The sequence below is a fragment of the Apodemus sylvaticus genome, chromosome 20, assembly GCF_947179515.1.
Source record: "Apodemus sylvaticus chromosome 20, mApoSyl1.1, whole genome shotgun sequence".
Classification (NCBI taxonomy): domain Eukaryota; kingdom Metazoa; phylum Chordata; class Mammalia; order Rodentia; family Muridae; genus Apodemus; species Apodemus sylvaticus.
This window is the reverse complement of record NC_067491.1, coordinates 54,754,676-54,775,846: the sequence shown is the minus strand read 5'-3', so window position 1 is coordinate 54,775,846 and position 21,171 is coordinate 54,754,676. Positions and strand designations below refer to the sequence as shown.

The window sequence follows — 21,171 nt, the reverse complement described above, 5'->3', positions numbered from 1 at the left end:
ATTTTGGCACTAGAAAACATCATCCTAAGCGAGGTAACTCGTATCCAAAAGGACATGTATGGTATGTACTCACTGATAAGTGGTCATTAGACAAAAAGTATAGAATACCCATGATGCACCCCACAGACCCTAAGAAGTTAAACAAGAAGAAAGGCCCAAGAGAGAATGCTTCAATCCCACTTAGAAGGGGGAACAAAATAATCACAGGAGCCAGGAGGAGGGAGGGACCTGGGTGGGAGAGGAAAGGAGGGCAGGATAAGGAATGGGGGGAGACAGGAGAGAAGCCCAGAGGGTCAGGAGAATGAATGGAAACATGCGGCTGTGGGGATTAGGAGTGGAGGAACCTCTATTCTAGAGACCTGGGATGTGAGAGGCTCCCAGAACTCAATGGGGATGACCTTAGCCTAACACTAAAATGCCTAACACTGGGAAGATGGAACCTGAAGAAACCACCTCCAGTAGATAGACAAGGCCCCCAGTGGAGGGATTGGGCCACCCATCTAACTTCAAAATTTTTACCCAAAATTATGCCTGTCTAAAGGAAATGCAGGGACAAAAATGGATCACAGACTGAAGAAAAGGCCACCCAATGACGAGTACAACTTGGGATCCATCCCATGTGCAGGCACCAAACCCTGACACTATTACTGATGTCATGCTGTGCTTGCAGACAGGAGCCTAGCACGGCTATCCCCTAAGAGGCTCTACCAGCCTGAGACAGATGCAGATACTTACAGCCAACCATTGGACTGAGGTTGGGGATCCCTATGGAAGAGTTAGGGGAAGGACTGAAGGAGCTGAAGGGGATGGCGACCCCATAGGAAGAACAACAGTATCAACTGACCTGGACCCTCAGGGCTCCCAGAGACTGAGCTACCAACCAAACAGCACACATGGGCTGATCCGTGGCCCTCAGCACATATGAAGCAGAGGACTGCTTTGTCTGGCCTCAGTGGGAGAGGGTGCGCCTAATCCTGTAAAGCCTTGATACCCCAGGGAAGCAGGGATGTTGTGGGGATAAGGTAAGGGTGGGATGGTGGGTGGGTGATGGGGGTTGGTGGCTAGGCTGTGGGGGAGCAACCTCTCAGAGGTAAATGGGATGAGGATGGGGTAAAAAACTGGGAGGGGGGTCCCTGCAGTGTGTTTAAGCTTCTCTTCAAATATAAGAAATGTAATTCAAGGCCGGGCAGTGGTGGCGCATGCCTTTAATCCCAGCACTTGGGAGGCAGAGGCAGGAGAATTTCTGAGTTTGAGGCCAGCCTGGTCTACAGAGTGAGTTCCAGGATAGCCAGGGCTACACAGAGAAACCCTGTCTCGAAAAACAAACAAAAAAACAAAAACAAAAAAGAAAGAAAAAAAGGAAAGAAAGAAAGAAATATAATTCAAATATAATTCTAGTATATTCTGCAGAGCTACCAAAGTGGACATGGATTCCCCAAATCTTTTTACATTTTTTTTTGTAAATTGGTGTTTTATCTGCATTTATGTCTGTGCACCACATGTGTGACTGCTGCTCTTGGCAGCTGTAGAGGACATCAGATTCCTTGAAACTAGGGTTATAGATGGCTGTGACCCGCCATGTGGGTACTGGAAACTTGAGTCACATCCTCTGTAAGAGCAGCCAGTACTCTTAACTGCTGAGTCATCCTTTTTGCCTCTCTATAAATCTTTGTTTGTTTTTCTCATTAACATCCTTTTCTTTCTCCTTTGATTACAACTGGTTGTTCTGCTACTTATAATAAATTGGGCTGACATCTGTGGTCTTTCAGAACTTGTAAACATTAATTCAGGCCCCTCTGGCTTTCAAAGTCATAGTAAACTGAGGTGCTATTCTGAGGGGCTTGCCTTTAAATGTGACTTGGTTTTCCTCTCTAGGTTTTCCATACCTTCCTTTGTTCTGTCCATCGAGGGTTTTGATTCTTGTGTTGTGGGGAGTTTTCTTTTCTGCTTTTTTATTTGGATTCTGTATGCTTTCTGCACCTTGAAAGATGGCTCTTTCTTTAGGAAAGTTTTCTCCTATATTTTTGTTGAAAATACTTTCTGTGCCTTTGACGTGGATTCTCTCTATTCCTCTTATTCATAGGTCTTTCCCTCTTTTGATTCTTTCTTTTCCTGTTATTCATAGGCCTTTTCATACTCCAGGTTTTCTGAATCTTCCTTTCTTTTAAAGATCCAATATTTGACTGAAAAATCCATTTCTACCAGCTTGTCTTTGAGACCAGATAGTTTCTCTTCTTCTTGATTCAGTTTGTTAGTGAGTTTTTCAGGTTTTATTTCAGTTTTGCTTTTATCAAAGGTTATATCTCCTTATTAGATCCTATTTTCACATCTTTGTTTTACTTGTGCCATTCACCTCTTTGGGCTTGCATGGTCCTTTTTCAGGCATTTATTTATGTTCTCCTTGAGCTCTTTGAACAACATCTTAATTGCTATTTAAAGTTCTTGTCTTGTGCGTCAGCTAAGTTGCTTTTTGCAGGGAATATTACAATGGGGTAGTTGTTTGTTTTTTGGAGGAGACATACTGTCTTGGTTGTGTTCTTGTGATGAGATCTATTTGTGGTATTTCCAGGTAAGGATACCTGACCTCATCTTTGTTGGGTGGATGTTTGGATCTTTGCTGTCATCCAAACTTGTCAGGTGTGGACAACTGGATGCTAGCATCTCTAACGAGGGTTCAGGATTAGGGCTCAGTAGTAGTTGGGGTGGCTATCTGTTGTCAAGCCAATGGACTTCTGTTGGGGCTCCACATTGCAGGCATATATATTTTGCAATCTACTTTTAATAAAGGTTTAACTTTCCTCTACCCAGCAGAGGTAGTAGAAAAGTTATTAGGATGTTGGGGGCAGTGAACCTGTTCAGCAAGAGTTCTTTGGGAGTGAGCTTGATCTTCTTCAGCAGAGAAAAACCAAATATGATTCAGCAGCTGCAGACCAGACTTCTAGGCAAGCAAATACCACACACAAACCATCAGCTTCAGTCAAGTCCTCTAGGCAGGCAGACACCAGACACAAACTAGCAGCTGTAGTTCAATCCTGAAGAAACCAAAAGGCTCGTCAACAGGCCTGAGGCGAGGCCAAGCTGTCACAGGACCCTCATGAGAAGTTCTTGGGCAAGGGTCTCTCAATGGCAGCATTACCACAAGCTGAGCTAAAAACGACGCTATGTAAGGCGAACCAATACATGTGTGTTGTTAGCAAAGAATGGCGAGGCAGAGCAAACCAAAGCACAGCTCAGTGCTCATCTCCCACTGTCCGTGGGGGTCATAGTTACACTCCTTCTTCGTGAGTGCATTCATGTGTTTGCTACATCAAAACATCCTTTCACCTGTGTGCCCCAGCAAAATATCATTTGACAAAACTGACTGAAGTTTCCATTTCACCACATGGCCTAAGGTAGAGTTGTACTTTTGCATTGATAATATCCAGTTTCCCCAGATGCTTTTTATTTGATGAATAGTTTTTGCATCTTTGTCTAAAATTGGGTGGCTATAATTTCATGGTGTTATGTCTGAGTTTTCTGTTCCATTGATTCAGATTCACATAGCCGTTTGCCAGGACCATGATTTTCACTTACTACTACTACTAGTACAGCTTTGTACTATAACTTAAAAGCAGCTATGGTGATACTTCCCACACTATCCTTTGTCTTTAGGCTGGCTTTTGCTATCTTTCGTGCTTCCAAAAAAAGGGTTTTTTGTTTTTTTTTTGTTTTTTTTTTTTTGCCATTTCTGCGAAGAATCACATTAGAGTTTTGAATTGAACAGCATTCATCTAGATTCCGTAAGGTTAGGAACATGCTCAGTTATCAAGGTAAAGTCTGGTGGGTTGTATGTTATCATTAGAGATGACTTCACTATCAAACTTTGCTGCAGAGTATTTTGGGTTCTGATCAAGTAGGCTTCCTCTTGGAAAATTCTACAGATATTGAAGCATACAGAAGTTAACATGAGTGAAACATATTGACATAAACTTTGAATGCTAAACTCTGTATCACATTGGCATTTGGACCAATATTAACGAACAGGTATCAGGACTGAGAGGATGTCCTTCTTGTAATAAAGTAAGTCAGCCCTTCAATTCTGCATGCTTATTTTGAGTGTTTCTCATCTACTAGGCTGGCATGTGCAGGGTGGCTGAAAAGTACCATCCAATGCATGCTTCAATCTATATATAAGTGTATATAAATACATATTTATATTATATATTATAAATATATATCATATATACATACACATTAGATTATGTGCATCTGGATATGTGCAATTAATGTAGATGCCCAAGGGGGTAAGAAGGGGGTGCCAATATGCACTGTGCTGCAGTTACATGCAGCTGTGAGTTGACTGATAAGAGCTGGGAACTCATCTCTGGCCCTTTGCTAAGCCCTCTCTCCAGCCCACATAGTACATGTTTTATAGGAAAACATAAGCTTTATTGAAACAGTGGTGCTGTTTCTGTCCATTACTAGCCTTATACTGGAAAACAGACTTATCATTAAATAGTCATGTAGAAGATAGAGATTATAAGCAATTGACATAAATGGGCTTATGCATTTCCACTGACATGAAAGATTATTGACCTTAGACTTATTTTACTTTAGTGCAAACTTTCGTTATACATTTCCTGTTGATGCTCTTTCAGTGTCTTGTCGGCCTTCAGTTGAGGGATCAAGCTATCCTGCTCCAGCATTCTACTTAAAGCAGGGGACACACCTGAGCAAGATCACGCCGAAGGTACTTGCCAAACATAGTTTCAAAAGTAAAATATCAATGATGATAAAAAGTTAAGATGTCTTATATGAAAATAGGCCAGCTATAAAAATAATGTCATGCAGTTATTAGATTAACTTGTTTTATTCCAAGCACATTTAACAACTTCAACTTCCCGCACCTCCTTCTCAAAGAGAGCAACATCACATTTGAGAATACATTGTTTGGGACTGGAGCTCAGCCATTGAAGACCTGGAGGCGTTTCCTGAAAACTGGGGTTAAGTAAGATTCCCTGCAACTATATGACTTTGGTATACTTATGTTCAGTTGTGAGACACTGACTCTATAAACTCAGAAAAATAAAACACACTTTATTTAAATAATCGAGTTTTAAAAAAAATACTCAGAACTTACTGTATCTCTTTCACGTGGTTTATTTTCAGAAATAGTCAACACAAATTAACCTTCAATATCTTCACATTCTTTCATAGGACTCAACCACATGAGATAATTTCATATATTTTATCTTATTGGTAAAAATGCAACATTTTTATATTTACAGACAATTTCATTTAGTTGAAATTGGTGGATAAACCTCCCAAGCTGTGTTCAAACCCAATAAACAGCCCAGGCTTCATTGAATATTATAGTTGCATAGCCTTTACTTTCTCATTGCTGGAATGAAAGACACACAGCAGCAGGACCTGTTGTACAGGTTGTCATCTTACAGAAAGCACGGGGGCCCCAAATTCTACTTCTGCAGTTCTTGTAATCTTACAGTGTCTATGTTCCTTCACACCTCAAAATAAAAACTGACATCAGACATTCCCATGATTTACGCTGGTAGAAATATTACCCACTGAGTTTCTTCTCACTGTGAGTTCTTTCATGTCTGAGAAGGTATGTGGAACAGGTAAATGCTTTCCCACACTGATTACATATATAGGGCTTCTCTCCGGTGTGATTTTTTTCATGTATTTGAAGAGATTTGGAAAAAGTGAATGTTTTCCCACACTGAACACACATGAACGGCTTCTCTCCTGTGTGAGTTCGTTCATGACTGTAGCAATCATCACGTTGGATGAAGGCTTTCCCACACTGCTTACACACATAAGGTTTTTCTCCAGTGTGAATTCGTTCATGTCTTCGCAAAGAAGTTCCCTGAGTGAAAGACTTCCCACACTGCTTACATACATAGGGTTTTTCTCCACTGTGAGATCTTTCGTGTATGTGAAGGGATCTGGGGAAAGTGAATAGTTTCCCACACTGCACACACATGTAGGGTTTCTCTCCAGTGTGAATCCTTTCATGTTTGTGACATCCAGTGGCATAAGCAAAGGCTTTGCCACAATGCTTACACACATAGGGCTTTTCTCCACTGTGAGATCGTTCATGTATGTGAAGGTATGCAGAACATTTGAAGGCTTTCCCACACTGCTTACAGACACAGGGTTTCTCTCCAGTGTGAATTCTCTCATGATAATAGCAAGCACTGGAATAGGTGAATGCTTTTCCACAGTGCTTACATACGAAAGGTCTCTCTCCAGTGTGAATTCTTTCATGGATGAGAAGTTGGCAGGAACGAAGAAATGCCTTCCCACACTGCTTACAGGCAAAGGGTTTCACTCCAGTGTGAGTCCTTTCATGGTTGTGACAAGTTCTGCGATCGATGAACGCTTTCCCGCAATGCGTACAGACATAAGGTTTCTCACCGGTGTGAATTCTTTCATGCTTGTGAAGCTGCGAGGGACGACTAAATGCTTTTCCACACTGCTTACATGTGTGGCGTTTCTCTTGAATGTGACTTCTTTCATGCCAGAGAAGGCTACACGAATCATTCCATGCTTTCCCACACTGTTTACAGATATAAGATTTTTCCTCAGTGTAAGTTCCCTCATAATCGTGATCGGAAGTGAAACTCCCAGAGGCCTCATTAGCTTGTTTATTTTCGTAGGGTTTTTGTCTTATGGGAGGGCTTTTATGCATCCAAAGCAACTCAGAATAAGTGAAGTCCTTCCACCATTTCTTATGTTTCAAAGCCTTCTCCATATGTTCCTGATATGGTTTCTCTCCAGTTTGACATTTGAAGTGGATGTCTGAGGAGAAATGAGTGCGGATGTCTCTTGCACATTCAGTTATGGCTGGGGGCATTTTTTCATTCACAACATGCTCTGGACTCTGTCGGTGCATCTCTCCATACTGATTACCATAATCATATTTACAGAGTCTTTCAACCATCAGAGTTCTGCAAAACATAAAAAGGGTAATACTATAGTTTTATGGTTAGTCAAAGGAAGAATTGCACGCTGTGTGAGGTGGCTCATGATTGTTGTTATTTAAGAGGTAGTGGCAAAAGAAATGCCTGTTTGAGGCCCAACTGTACCACACAGAAAGACCCTTCTCCCAAGGAGTATTGACTTAATTTTCATACGATTGTATAAACTTTGGGGAGGTAAGATGGGTCAGTAGCTAAAGCACCTGCTGGTAAGTCTGAAGACAGGAATTTGATCCCTAAGAGCTGCAAAGAGGACGAGAAGCCACTCCAGAGGGTCATCCTCTGACCTCTGCAACTGTACCACTGTGTACATTCATGTTCCAATGCACACAAACACAAATAAATGTTTAGAAAAGAGAATCATAATTAACATTAAATGACTGAACATCTACCAAATAAGGTTGAGGATGGCATACTCAAATAAGGTTCTGTAATACTTTCAGGCATTTCACAAACATTAATCTTATATGCCAACAAGCCAGAAATAACAGCGGAACATTTATAATGCAAAATAGCTTTCATTGTGGAATTTGAAATAAATGAATAACTGTTTAAGTGTAGCAAAGTTGAATCTCAATCCGAACCCAAAATTAACTTTACTTGACACACACCCTATATTCAAGCCTAATGTAACATGATTAATATTTTGAAGTTATTTTGCATAAAGGGAAGTCGTATAATGGATCATAGGGAAATGTTATATGACTTTATGTTGCAAAGATCTTTCAATAGTTCTAAGTGCTCAAGCTCAATGTATTTACAAAAGATTCTCAGACTTCCTATCACCACAAAATACTTGATGCAAATCTTTTTCTGAGGGTAATTTACCTCAGGTTTCCCTTAGGATTTTGGTACTCTTCTTCATTATCTTCTTCTGTTTTCCCTAAAAGTAAACCCAAAGAAATCATTCAAAGCTTATTCAAAATTACATTTTTCTGTTATAATATGACCAAGCATGTGACAATTGACATTGTTCTTTCACTTTTTAAAATCATACAACTACACAGATGAGCGAAAAACAACTGTTATGATCAAAATAAAGGAATCTCAGTAGTGTTGTTACCTATGGAGATCAGGTTCATGAAGGTCTCCTTCATCACATCTCTGTAGAGCTTCTTCTGACTAGAATCCAACATAGTCCACTCTCCTAGAGTGAAGTTCACAGCCACGTCCTCAAAGGTCACTGGCTCCTAAAATAATCCACATACATTGATAGGAAGAATAGTGGGAAAACCCAGGAGCTATATAGTCAACTGCATAGTTTATGTTATACTCTCCAAATAGCCACTGGATATCTGAATGGCCCCTTCTAGTCCACCTTTTCCTTTCTGCTTTTCAGTGTGCTTTCCACACGTAGCGGACAGTATACACTACTTATCCTTCTTTACGCTGGCTTAGTTATAATGATGGTGCTAGAATTCAACACATTTTACTAAAAATAACACGATATATTTCCTTAATGATATATTTATGTGTGCCCTTCCCTAAGCTGGAGTTACAGAACGTTGTGAGCTACAGGACATATGTTCTGGGAACTAAACTTGGGTCCTCTTAGAAGAGTAGTAAGTATCCTTAACCTTTAAGCCATCTCCCCAGGCCCCAGTGCTTTTCTTCTTTATAGTACAATTCACCATAGTATTTATGTGTGTTCATGTTTAATAAACATATACATCATAATTTATCATTTCACTCTCTGATATCTGGCTAGGCTGTTGTATGATATGGCTATTCTGCAGTCATGGGAAAGCAGTGTAAGAGACGAGAGTCAAAAATCAAGACTGAAGAAAAAATCAAGCTGAAATAGACAGAAGCGTCCTCTGTGGTGAGGGAGAAACCACATCAATGACCTGACCAGCAACAAACCCAGTGAGCTAGAATACCCACCTCCCAGGGAACATGTGACATGTGCCATGGTAACATAGTTATCGAGGTATGCTGGCTAGTTTTATATTGACTTCATAAAAGCTATGGGTCATTTGGGAAGAAGGAAATTCAAATGAGAAAATGCCTCTACCAGACTGGCCTGTGGACAACCCTGTACTGCATTTTCTTGACTGATGACTGATGTGGGAGGGCCCAGCTCATTGTGGGTAGTGCTACTGTAGGCGGGGAGTATACTGCTTTATACTTTCTTATACTGAATGGTCTAAGAAAGCAGATCAAGCAAGCTAGAGAACAATCCAGTAAGGAGCATTTCCCCACAGCATCTGCTCCAGTTCATGCCTCCAGGTTCTTGCCCTAACTCCCTCAATGACCAACTGGAAGCATAAGAAAAATAAACCATTTCCTCCCCATGCTTTTGATAATGGCGTTTTATCACAGCAATCGAAACTAATGAAGATACAGGATAACTAACTGCTTTCTGATGGGATCTGAGGGATTCTCCACAGGAAAGAATACATGGTTGGTACTCTAAGCCATTGCTTAGGGAGGTGACAGGCCCAAAGGGGAAACTAATAAGTGCTGTTTTTCTAAATCAACATGGTGTCAAAACTGCTCTCTCAATATTTATAAGCATATCCACAGATATGTACTGCTTTCAGTATTAGTGAGCTTTATTTGCAGTAGTTAATAGTTTATGCAAGCCGGGTGGTGGTGGAGCATGCCTGTAATCCCAGCACTCTGGGAGGCAGAGGCAGGTGGATTTCTGAATTCGAGGCCAGCCTGGTCTACAGAGTGAGTTCCAGGACAGCCAGGGCTATACAGAGAAACCCTGTCTCAAAAAAAACCAAATCCAAAAAAAACAAAAACAAAATAGTTAATGCAGAGATTACATACTGGTCAATGTGCTGAGATTAAGTGACTGTTGAGTGCTTAGGTCCAAATGAGTCATCAAGGAGATGTGCTATGTGGTCTTTTGGACATTAAATAGCCAATATACCTCAATTCTTGTGAGGGTGTGGTAACCTACACAGGATGGTGCCCATCACCCCTTCCTGAAGATACTGGGCTCTTGAGGCTAGTCCCCTTCCTAAGGATACTGGAGTTAGTGGTTGTCAACGCTCACAGGGAAGGAATCGTTGTGTTCACAGCAATAGTTACCCACACACCAGTAGAGACAAACCAACAGCTAGATATGGTGGCATATACCTTCAATCCCAAAAGATGAAGGCAGAAGCAGGCCGAATTTCTCAAGTTCCAAGCCAACTAGAGCTACACAGTGAGACCCTATCTCAAAAACAAAATGTAAAAATCCACCCATGTCGGTTGGAGAAAAGGAGAGAAAGGAAAGGTGTGAGGACCACCAGAGCCATGAAGAGACCAGCTGCCTGCAGCGTTCTCGGATTCGTTCCAACAGTCTTTTAAAACATGGTGGATTACTATGAAGTGCTGGGTGTGCAGACATGCCTCACCCGAGGACATTAAAAAGGTGTCTCAAAAACAGGCGCTTAAATGGCACCCAGACGAGAATCCTGAGAATGAAGAAGAAGCAGAGCAGAAATTCAAACAAGTGGCTGAGGCATAGGAAGTGTTTCCAGATGCTAAAAAGCGGAACATGTACAACAAATACAGCAAAGGAGCAAATGGTGGTGGAAGAGAAGGTGGAAGTCATTTTGACAGTCCATTTGAGTTTGGCTTCACATTCCAGAACCCAGATGACGTCTTCAGGGAAATTTTTGGTGGAAGGAACCCATTTACATCTGACTTCTTTGAAGACCCATTTGATGACTTTTTTTGGAAACCGAAGGGGTCCCTGAGGAAGTAGAAGCCAAGGTGCCAGCTCCTTTCTTTCTGCCTTCAGTGGATTTCCTTCTTTCGGAAATGGATTTCCTGCTTTTGATACAGGATTTGGGTCAGTAGGTCATGGGGGGTCACTTCATTCTCTTCAGCGTCATTTGGCGGCAGTGGAATGGGCAACTTCAAGTCAATATCAAGTTCAACTAATATAGTTAATGGGAAAAATCACTACAAAGAGAATTGAGGAGAAATGTCAAGAAAGAGTAGAAGTTGAAGAAGATGGACAGTTAAAGTCCTTGACAATAAATGGTAAAGAGAACCTGCTACGTTTGGATAGCACATAATGCAACTCAGGCATTTAAGAGAAATCTTAAACCGTAACAAGCACCATTTGAGGAATAACAGGAACTTTTTTTTGAAATTTTCAAATGAACCCTGTACCTAATCTAAAGTATTTTTTTTTAAGATTTATTTATTTATTATATGTAAGTACACTGTAGCTGTCTTCTGATACTCCACAAGAGGGAATCAGACCTCCTTACAGATGGTTGTGAACCACCATGTGGTTGCTGGGATTTGATCTCAGGACCTTCGGAAGATCTTAACTGCTCTTAACTGTTGAGCCATCTCTCCAGCCCTAAAGTATTTATGAAACAGTTTATTGGCACCCCCATCTGTCAGATTTCTGAGTTTGTTGTTGGGACCACAAAATAGGACCTTTTTCTTTTTCTTTTGCCTTTAAATTGTTGCAATCTCTGTATGCATTTTGCTTTAAACAAAACGTAATCTGAGGTGAGCCTGTGACTCTTGAGTAGTGCTAGGTGGAGACTGTCTTAACACCAGCGTGGATCTGCTTCCCTTGTGTTGGATTGTGAGTGACTAGTGTCAGTCTGCTGTGAAGTTCACATGGCCAGACGAAACTTCTACAGAAATCTTTCAATTTTATTTTCAGTATTTAGTGATGAAAGCTAGTACTACATCAATGGTAATAACATTTCTGGTTTAGTGTAAATTATAGATGTTTTCTAGTTGTGTATGGCTGCTGACCACCTCATCAGTTTGACTACTGTTTAAACATGCAATGCTAAGCTTAGGTGTAAAAAAGCTGGTAGTTTGGGTTTCTGTCATTTGCTTTAAAAAGAAAAAGAAAATAAATGTGAATGTGTTTGGTGCAGTCTTTCATAAGTGGGGTCTGGAAAAAAAAAGAAAAATTCAGCCATGTTATTCAAGTAATACTACTCAAATATACTACTCAAATTCAGTAGGGCACAAAGAGGGAACTGTTCGGAAGAAATGCTTCCGAAGGAAAGGAAATGAGCACAATGGGGTGTGTGAAAAGAACTTAGAACACACTACATATATGACACACTTTTTTTAGAAAAATCAAAGTAAATTATTTTCTGAATAGTACTTGACTATTTTTTTTTTGACTTGGCTATTCTAAACTATGAGGTCATAACTTTGGATATGAAGATTTTTTTATTGTATGCTCATGTGAATATTTCCTTTACATTCCCTAATCAAATAGCTAGATCATGAGGTAACTACAATTTTACTTCATTGAGGAAATTCCATATAGCTGGATGAATTCATAATACATCAACCGTGTGTTCTAGTTCCTTTATCTCTGGGTTTACATGCGCATGCCTTTTCTCTTTTCCTGATGATCTCTACCTCGAAAAGGTTGAGGCTAATTCTCAATGTAATTCTAGGATTTACACAATAATTAAAGATCCTGAATAGATTTTCATGCTTTTGTTGGTTACTTGAACTTCAAAAGCATGTTTATTTCATTTTCCTATTTATGCAGATTTCCGTTTCATACTTCCTCCACTGAGATCTTTATATGGTCAAGATATTAATCCCTGTCAGATGTCAGAGCAGATTGTTCCCAGGCTACAAACGGTCTCTTCATTCATTTCCATTGCTAAGCAGAAGTTTTTTTCATTTGATGAAATCCAATTAGTGATTTCATGCTTTTGAGTCCTATTCTGAAAACCCTATGTTTATTCTCATATTTCAAAGACTCCAGTTGATTCACAATAGGCTGATTATTACAATGAGTAAGGGTAATAGTCACTATTCTTTTCATAAATACCCAGCTTTTATAGCACGAATAATGAAAATTTCACCTCCTCTGCAATACACGCTCTTCTCTTAGACCTCTGTCCCGGGCAACGCCCAGCTGTGCCATGTGCCGTGTGCTGTGTGCTTCTGGACACTTGGAACCTCATCCTTTCACTTTTACTCCTTGCAAAGTTTAGATATTTAACATTTTTGTGAGGAAAAAAATAACAAAATGAAAAACTCAGTGAATCAAAGCACACAACAGACAGCCTACACAGCAGTCTGGATAAGCAGAAGAAAGACTATCTGGACCTTGCAATCAACAAAACACTTCAAACATATTATCAGTAGACAAACCAAACAATTAACATCACCACAACAACCAAGAGCCCTGGGATTGGATAAGGAGTGAAAACCTAAAATAAAACAAAACAAAACAAAACAAAAAACAAAGGAGTGGGAAGCTGAAGAGATGGCTTACCCTAAAACTCCATGAGAGGGCAAGAGATGAGATTAAAAATAAAGGCAAAGCGAATCTATTCAATGGATTACAGCACAAAAAATGTTCAAATCAAGACACACATCCAAACACAAAAGGTACTTAAAACTCCAAAAGCATATGATAACAGAGTGATTTCAGAACATACAGTACGATGTCAAAAAATCCAAAGTAATGAAGTAGTATTATAAGCTTTAAGAGGAAAATGCAGACTCACCAATAAAGGCAAACCCCCAAACCAGGATGGGACACAGTGATATGCTATGCTGAAGAAGTCAGTAACATGTATATGTATAAATAAATATCCACATGGGTACGCTATAACACAGAGAAAACAAGAAAGCCTAAATGCATGGCAGGAGGAGGGGCTGGGTGCAGCCGTAGATAGCTGTGGATAGCGACACACACCTAAGTGTTTTCTAGCTCTGATTCTGCCACAGACTTTTGGGTTTGGTGGTAGGTAAGTGCATAACATACGTTCAGTACTGCGAGTGTAAAATGTAATGTGAAGTTCCATAACTTCCACCCAAATGCCAATCCACACACACACACACACACACACACACACACACACATATGCTCATTGAGCTGTATGACTTGGGGTCTGGTTAATTTTGGTGTCTGGTGTTTTAATTTATTTGCATGTATTTTATTTATTTACTTATTTTTTTTAATAAGAAAGCTTTAAAAAAATAATAAACCAGGGACGTCTTTAATGCCAGCACTTGGAAAGCATCGGTAGGCAGATCTCTGTGAATTTGAGGATAGCCTAGTCTACATATGAGTTCTAGGACAACCAGAGCAATACAGTGAGACACTGGAGGAGAGGAGGGGAAAATTAAAATTTAAACCCTTAAGGCCAATAGAGAAAGAACAACAATCCAAACCAAACAGAAAAACAACCAATAAAAAAAAAAACCACAGGAATTGCTGGGTAGTGGTGGCACAAGCCTTTAAGCCCAGCACTCAGGAGGCAGAGGCCAGTGGATCTCTGTATGTTCAAGGCCAGCCTGGTCTACAGACTAAATTCTAGGACAGTCAAAGCTATACATCCCTGTTTCAAAAAAAAAAAAAAAAAAAAAAAACCCAAAATTACATTAATTAGTAAACATCTCAGTAATGACCTTAAATGTGAAATTGAAATAATGTATTTTATTTTATTAAATAAATCAAAGAAATAACAGTAAAAATTAATATAAAGGAAATCTTAAGAGAAATCAATAAATGGAAAATGAACATCTTGAATATCCAGTAAGTTACTGGAAAAAAAAACAAAAAAAAAAAACAAAAACCAAGAGTAAACTTTTATTTTTTTTTGACTTGGTTTTTTCTAGACAGGGTTTCTCTGTATAGCCCTGGCTGTCCTGGAACTCACTCTGTAGACCAGGCTGGCCTGGAACTCAGAAATCCACCTGCCTCTGCCTCCCAAGTGCTGAGATTACAGGCGTGCGCCACCACTGCCCGGCTGAGTAAACTTTTAAATTCTTAGAATAAATATAAAAGCAAAAATTGCTGTGACCTTTGGGAGATATACCTATTACAATATAGGATTAAAGGTTATAACTGTGAGTGCTTATAATTTAAAAAGAGAGATTTTAAATAACATAAAGATGCAAACACATGGCCTTAGAAAAATGAGAATGAGCCAAAGCCAAAGTCACATAACAGTAAGAGATAATAAAGATCAGGAAAGAAAGTATGAAATAGGCACCAAAAGAATATACCAAACCAAACAGCTGTTTTATAGAAAAGGAAAAACAAAGAAAGAAAAGATTTTCAAGCATCTAGCAATATCAACAAGAAGAGAGAAGAGCATAAGTTAATAAAATGAGATGACTTGGGGAGGTTTAGTCAGATAATACTCTGAAAGCTATATGCGAAAACCTGGAAAATATGTAAGAGAGGAACAGCTTTCTAGCAAAAGACCACATAAAACCATGAAAATAACAATCTAAACACATCTACAAGAGATAGCAGGTAAAAAACAAAGATATCTTTCTCTCTCAGACTGACCAACCTAGATTTTCCCAATAGTCAAAAATCACACTGTCCAGAGTTGGAGAGATGACTTAGCAGTTATGAGCACATTTTGTCCTTCCAGAGGACCTAAGTTCAGTTCCAAGCATCCACAAGAGCTACTGACAACTGCCTACAACTCCAGTTCCAAAGATCCACACCCATTTCTGGTCTCAGCAGGTATCCAGACACTGGATATATATATATATATATGTTTTTAATCTAAAGAAAAAACAAAGAAATTACACTCTCTAGAAAACCTAACAACTACCTGAATTAGAAAGGAAATGAAAATATTAATATTTTTCCCAAGAACTATAATCCTGATAAGAGTTGTTTGGCTTTTGTTGTTGCTTTTTTTGGTTATATGGAACAGGGTCTCACTGTGTAGCCCTGGGGAACCATGAACTCTGAGACAGGTCTGCCTCTACCTCAGATGGGATTAAAGAAATCCCTCCCATGCACTCTAAGTTTGGAAAAGTAGACTGAAGCTAGCTAAACAAAATTATACACAGTTGGTGGCAGGAGGGGGCGAAATCACCTATAATTCCAGTGTAGTGCCCTCTTCCCCAGCTTGCTTAAGGCTACAGTATGATGCCCTGACAGGAGTTGCCAAAATGGCGGCTCTAAGGCTGCACCAAGACATCTCAGCCTGGAGCTGTCACGGGAGCTGTCCACAGTGGCAGCGCCACAGCCTGAAGCCAGGAAGTACTTCCCATCCTAACCCATGGGTCCAATGCAGGGGAAAGGGTGAAAATAAATCCACCAATCCCTGAACAGGAATCCCAAACTCAGGACTTGAACTCAACCACCCCTCAATCCTTGAACTCAACCACTCAAATTTCGAGAAATTTCTGTCTCGAAAATCTCCACCCTCTAAGAAATCCTATCAAAGCCCTGTCCTTTGTCCAATTCCCTGATGTCAGCTCTCGGGAGTACAGGGCAACCATCCCTGGATCTGTCTCTCCAATAAGTCACCTTACAAGATTCAGTGCCTGGAATGACTCTCATCCGAAGAAGAAAAGAAGCAAAGAGAAGACAAGAGGCAGGGCTGAGGTCCCTAAGCTCCTAACTCCTCAGCTCAGCTGGGGATCCCCTTTCCGGGAGCAGCAACACCAACACCTCCGCTGAGGAGGCTTCCTCTCAGAACTATGTGGTCCCTGGGCTCCCGTGTTTCAGGATACCCTTCCATTTGGGATACTTCTTCCCTTCAGAGCTGCATGTCTAGTTCCTGGACTTCCAAGTCCCAGAATACCCTCCCATCTGAGCAGAAGCACACGTAGCACTGTGGAGGATCTGAGTCCCTGGCTAGCTTGGTCTACACAACTATTTTCAGACCAGTCAGCGCTACACAGTGAAATCCTATATAAAAAGACAGAAGAATAACAATCCCTCCCTGCCCCGGGCTTTTTCCACCGCTATCGAAGTTCTCCTTTGGAAAAGTTCTCCAAAATCGACCTTTTGCCTCAGAAACAATCAGTACATACAAAGTAAACTTAAACGTCTCTCCTTTCTCCAAATTAGGGAATTTTGCCTATCATGGCTAATAAACGCAGATGTGATCATAAAACAAACTCAAGATGGAGATACAGGTCTATGGTAAATCGTTTGCCTAGCACGAGACATGAGGTTCGATCCCTAGTCCTTTAAAAAAAAAAAAAAAGAAGAAGCGTAAAGGAAAAAAACAACTCTTCAGGGTGACCACAGTGTAAAACTAATGCAGGGGACAAGGACATGAAAAAGTGCAAAATAGTGCACACCACCCACGTGCCCTCACCGCAGTCTGCACACGGCGTCACCGACTTGCCAGAGCTGCAGGGTCTGCGGAGGCTCGGGTTCGCAGCGCAGGCTCATCACGGGAGGTCTGGACGCTGGGATGGAAGCAGCTTCACAGAGAAGGGACAGGACTGGACTGCAAGCCAGACTCTGCTAGCAGAGCACACAACTCAAATGCACCCCCGGGTTGAGGGCGCCACTGCCAGACTCCACCTAAAACTGCTGCACACGTCGGGGAGCCGGCGCCAATTGCAGCCAAGCCGCGGCAGTGTCAGAGCCCTCCGCCCACTCTCCAAGAGTCCAGGGCACGCTCACCATTTCCTGCTTCTGCTGCATCCAGGCGTTCTCCCTGCGTAGCCGCCGTCAGCAGAACAGGTACCCGGGAAGCTCAGGCGCAACTCTCCTCCCTTCAGCTACCCGGAACTCAAATATGGCGGCAAGGGCGCCACCCTCCACTATCCGCGCTTCTCATTGGATAGCTCAGGGAAGTAACAATGTCGCTGGTTGGTGAATCATTCCGGACCCAACTCCTTAGAACTGAGTTAACAGTTCCAGCAACACTTACCGCCGAAATGGGTTTGTAAACGCAGATTGCAACAACTGCCCGGTCCAGGTCCAGACTTTTTCTCTGAAATAAACCTGATTTCATCCTGGAGGGTTATCACATTTCAGAACACATCCCAGCCCGGGAGTGGTGGTGCACATTTTTAATACCAGAACCCGAGAGGCAGAGGAAGTCTGTAAGTTCCACGCTCGCTTTGTCCACGTTAGTGAATCCCTGGCCAGCCGGAGCTACATAGTGAGAATGCTCCCCGCCCACACACACAGGTCTAGGGCTTCTGAAAGATTTATTTATGATTATTTTTACTCCAGTGTCTGTGTGGATGAATCCGTGTGCGCGCGCGAGTTCTCACGGAGGCCGGAAGAGGGCGTCAGACGTCCGCTCGCTTTTCCATTGAGGCAAGGTTTGTTTGTTTTTGTTTGTTTCACTAGTCGCTTTACCTGGGGATAGGGTTTCCTTGGCTAATGGAAGCCAGCTAGCCACTGCGGTCCTCTCACTTGAGCCGTCCTCATAGATAGTGTTTCAGGCTTATGCCTGGGATCTCTAACTGGAGTTTTGAAATCTGATCTTCAGTCCTCTGTGTTTATCGTGCATGCGCTCTTAAAACACCAACGCACCAGCCCCATTCACAGGCTCTTGTGCTCAGCTGGCTCTTCCTGTTTGTTTGTTTTTTTTCCCACATATAAATAGTGTTAACAACGTCGCTTTTGAATAAATCCCATCTTAGATCCTTTGCTCTTCAATCAGAGTAAGCTAGAAAAAGTCATGATACAGCAAACCAAAACTGATTGCTTTTTCAATTCCTCTATGAAGTAAGTTTGATTACCTTCACTCTGACTGGCTTTTATTTATTTATATTTATTTTTTGGGGGGGGGGTTGGATTTGGTTTTTTCGAGACAGGGTTTCTCTGTGTAGCCCTGGCTGTCCTGGAACTCACTCTGTAGACCAGGCTGGCCTCGAACTCAGAAATCCGCCTGCCTCTGCCTCCCAGAGTGCTGGGATTACAGGCGTGGGCCACCATCGCCCAGCTTTGACTGGCTTTTTAAAAATCCCCCTACCTTAATTAACTTTTTTTCTACTTTCATATCCCCTACATAGGCTCATCATAGAAGAGCAAACTTGTAATATCTGTTGTTCTGAGCCTGACTTATTTCCCTAACATGATGATCTCCAGTTCCATACATTTTTCTGCAAACAACATTCTTAGTGACTGAATAATACTTCACTGTACATAAATACCACATATATTCTGTCCATTTACTCATCCACCGCTCGACTCCCTGGCTCACTCCATCGCTGGGATGCTCAACGCTGCAGGAGATTTGTGTGCAAGGATCTTAGTTACGAAGGTGACGACTCTTTGTGCTTTCCACCATGACCCTCTATTTTACCACAGGCCTGAACCAAGGGGATCAGCCTAAAACCAAGAGCTCAAAATAAGCTGTTCCTCCTCCTTATAAACTGTTTATCTGGGATATATTTTTAAAGCAACAGATTTCCGACTAAATTGCATTCTATCTACATATATATTTATCTGAAGATATGTTTCACATTTCACTTGAGATATATAGCCCAGGCTCCCTTTAAACGTATACTCCTTATGCCTCAGCCTCTCAGATGGGGGGATTATGCATGTGTACCATGCCTGGCTTCTTGATCCACGTGGTTATTTGACTGACAAGCTCAATCCCTGGAGAGTCTCTGGATCCAAGCAGAAACTCACACACGCTGAGGCTACAGGCACTGAGCAGAGTTTTGTCTTCACTGAAGAAGTCAAAGTGCTCTCGTGGCCTTTTAACTAAAGGGTGAGCCCCATTCACATTAGCGGAGGCTGTCCTCTGTTTTCACAGTACTGGGGAAGGAACCCAGGGTCTCCTGCATGCCAGACACTACCACTGAAGTTCGCAAAGCACTTGATATCACATATACATGCATCTGATTACACCACTAGGTGCCTTAGTCCATCTAAATTAACAAAATGATCCACCACTATCACAACCCCCTCAATGGGAGAGGTAACAGGTTGACACCATCAGGAAATAGGGGACTTCTTATAACATGAGAGCTACACATCTTTTTTTTAAAATTAATTTATTTAATGTATGTGAGTACACTGTAGCTATCTTTAGACACACCAGAAGAGGGCGTCAGATCTCATTACAGATGGTTGTGAATCACCGTGTGATTGCTGGGATTTGAACTCAGGACCTTTAGAAAGAGCAGTCAGTGCTCTTAACCACTGAGCCATCTCTCCAGCCCCCAGGGCTACACATCTTAAGGGGCTTTCATTCTCTCCATGAGAATGATGTTGTTTGGGGTCTTGCTCTGTAGCTCTGCCTGTCCGGGACTCACTATATAAATCAGATTGGCTGCAAACTCACAGAGATCTGCCTTCCTCTGCCTCCTTCGTGCAGGCATTAAAGGTGTGTCCCACTATGCAGGCTTGCTTTTGTTGTTGTTGTTATTGTTTTTTAATGAAGTTTTGCTTTGTACAGAGTCCAGGCTTGTCTTGAAACTGTGATCTTCTCATGGCTACAAAAGTCTTTTTTTACTCCTAAATTTTATATATAATCCATGATGATAATGGACTGAACCTCTGAAACTGTAAACCATCCTAAATAGCCTAAATTATATATATTGGTTCTTTAAGACAGATTTCTCTGTGTAACCCTGGCTGTCCTGGAACCTGCTCTGTAGATCAGGCTGGCCTGAAAATCACAGAGATCTACCTGCCTTTGTCTCCTGAGCACCACCACCACCAGTGCTGCTGCTTCTTCTTCTTCTTCTGCTTTTTCTTCTTCTTCTTCTTCTTCTTCTTCTTCTTCTTCTTCTTCTTCTTCTTCTTCTTCTTCTTCTTCTTCTTCTTCCTCCTCCTCCTCCTCCTCCTCCTCTTCCTCCTCTTCCTCCCCTCTTCCTCCTCTCCTCCTCCTCCTCCTCTCCTCCTCCTCCTCCTCTCCTCCTCCTCCTCCTCCTCCTCTCCTCCTCCTCCTCCTCCTCCTCTCCTCTTCCTCCCCTCCTCCTCCTCCTCCTTCTCCTCCTCCTCCTCCCCTCCTCTTCCTCCTCCTCCCCTCCTCCTCCTCCTCCTTCTCCTCCTCCTCCTCCTCCTTCTCCTCCTCCTCCTCCTCCTCCTCCTCTTCCTCCTCCTCTTCTTCTTCTTCTTCTTCTTCTTCTTCTTCTTCTTCTTCTTCTTCTGTTTCCTCTTTCTTCCTGCTACCTCTCACTGTCTGCTATGGTCTCGGAATCTTCTTACAGAATCTGGCTTTTCTCTGGAAGGTGGATCTGCCCCCCAAAAGGAGAGAGGAGAGAATCTAGGGACCACGGACTCCAAGATGCTGAGGCCTCCAAGGTCTTCCTCATGGGAGACATGAGGAAGATGGAAGGAGACATTAGCTACCTCTGAGGTTTGCAGGGGTCATGCTTCCAGCTGAAGATGAGTACCATGAAAGATGACATTAGACAAGAGGGAGAGCCGAAGGAGAGATTCTTCTGCCATAAATAGAATGTTGGGGAGACCACGTGTGGTGGTGAAGGCCTGTGATCTTAGCACTCAAGAGTCTCAAGGACAGCTGAGTCTGAGGACAGCTATGGTAAC

General features: G+C 41.8%; 2 protein-coding genes and 1 pseudogene across 5 annotated transcripts in view; 2 read left to right on the top strand and 1 right to left on the bottom strand.

Moving 5' to 3' along the window:
- Window positions 1–5,125: 5,125 nt before the first annotated feature.
- Window positions 5,126–17,452, bottom strand: LOC127670399 (zinc finger protein 709-like). 2 transcript variants are annotated; one of them, XM_052164755.1, is made up of 4 exons: window positions 17,332–17,452; window positions 8,044–8,170; window positions 7,809–7,863; window positions 5,126–6,950 (listed from the first exon to the last, which is right to left on the bottom strand). In XM_052164755.1, the coding sequence occupies exons 1-4, from the start codon at window positions 17,350–17,352 to the stop codon at window positions 5,558–5,560; spliced, it is 1,596 nt and encodes a 531-aa protein (XP_052020715.1). In that variant the 5' UTR covers window positions 17,353–17,452; the 3' UTR covers window positions 5,126–5,557. The 2 variants fall into 2 exon arrangements, with proteins under 2 accessions (XP_052020715.1, XP_052020716.1); XM_052164756.1 differs by lacking the exon at window positions 17,332–17,452 and adding an exon at window positions 17,018–17,094.
- LOC127671265 (dnaJ homolog subfamily B member 6-like) lies at window positions 10,290–11,002 on the top strand (annotated as a pseudogene).
- A 115-nt stretch (window positions 17,453–17,567) lies between the features above and the next one.
- The window catches only part of LOC127670400 (cytochrome P450 4F6), a 29,884-nt gene continuing 26,280 nt past the window's right edge, over window positions 17,568–21,171 (top strand). Inside the window, exons 1-3 of one of the 3 annotated variants that reach the window (XM_052164760.1) lie at window positions 17,568–17,756; window positions 17,890–17,981; window positions 20,832–21,166. The gene's annotated coding sequence lies outside the window, so the exon portion shown is untranslated. The remainder of the gene's footprint in view (window positions 17,757–17,889; window positions 17,982–20,831; window positions 21,167–21,171) is intronic. The other 2 variants (XM_052164757.1, XM_052164759.1) reach the window with 2 other exon arrangements.

Coding starts and splice junctions, on each gene's coding strand:
- LOC127670399 (XM_052164755.1), bottom strand. CDS start 17,352: ATGCAGCAGAAGCAGGAAATG. Junction 8,171..17,331: donor TGCAGCAGAAGCAGGAAATG/GTGAGCGTGCCC, acceptor GGATTATTTTAG/GAGCCAGTGACCTTTGAGGA. Junction 7,864..8,043: donor CATGAACCTGATCTCCATAG/GTAACAACACTA, acceptor GTTTACTTTTAG/GGAAAACAGAAGAAGATAAT.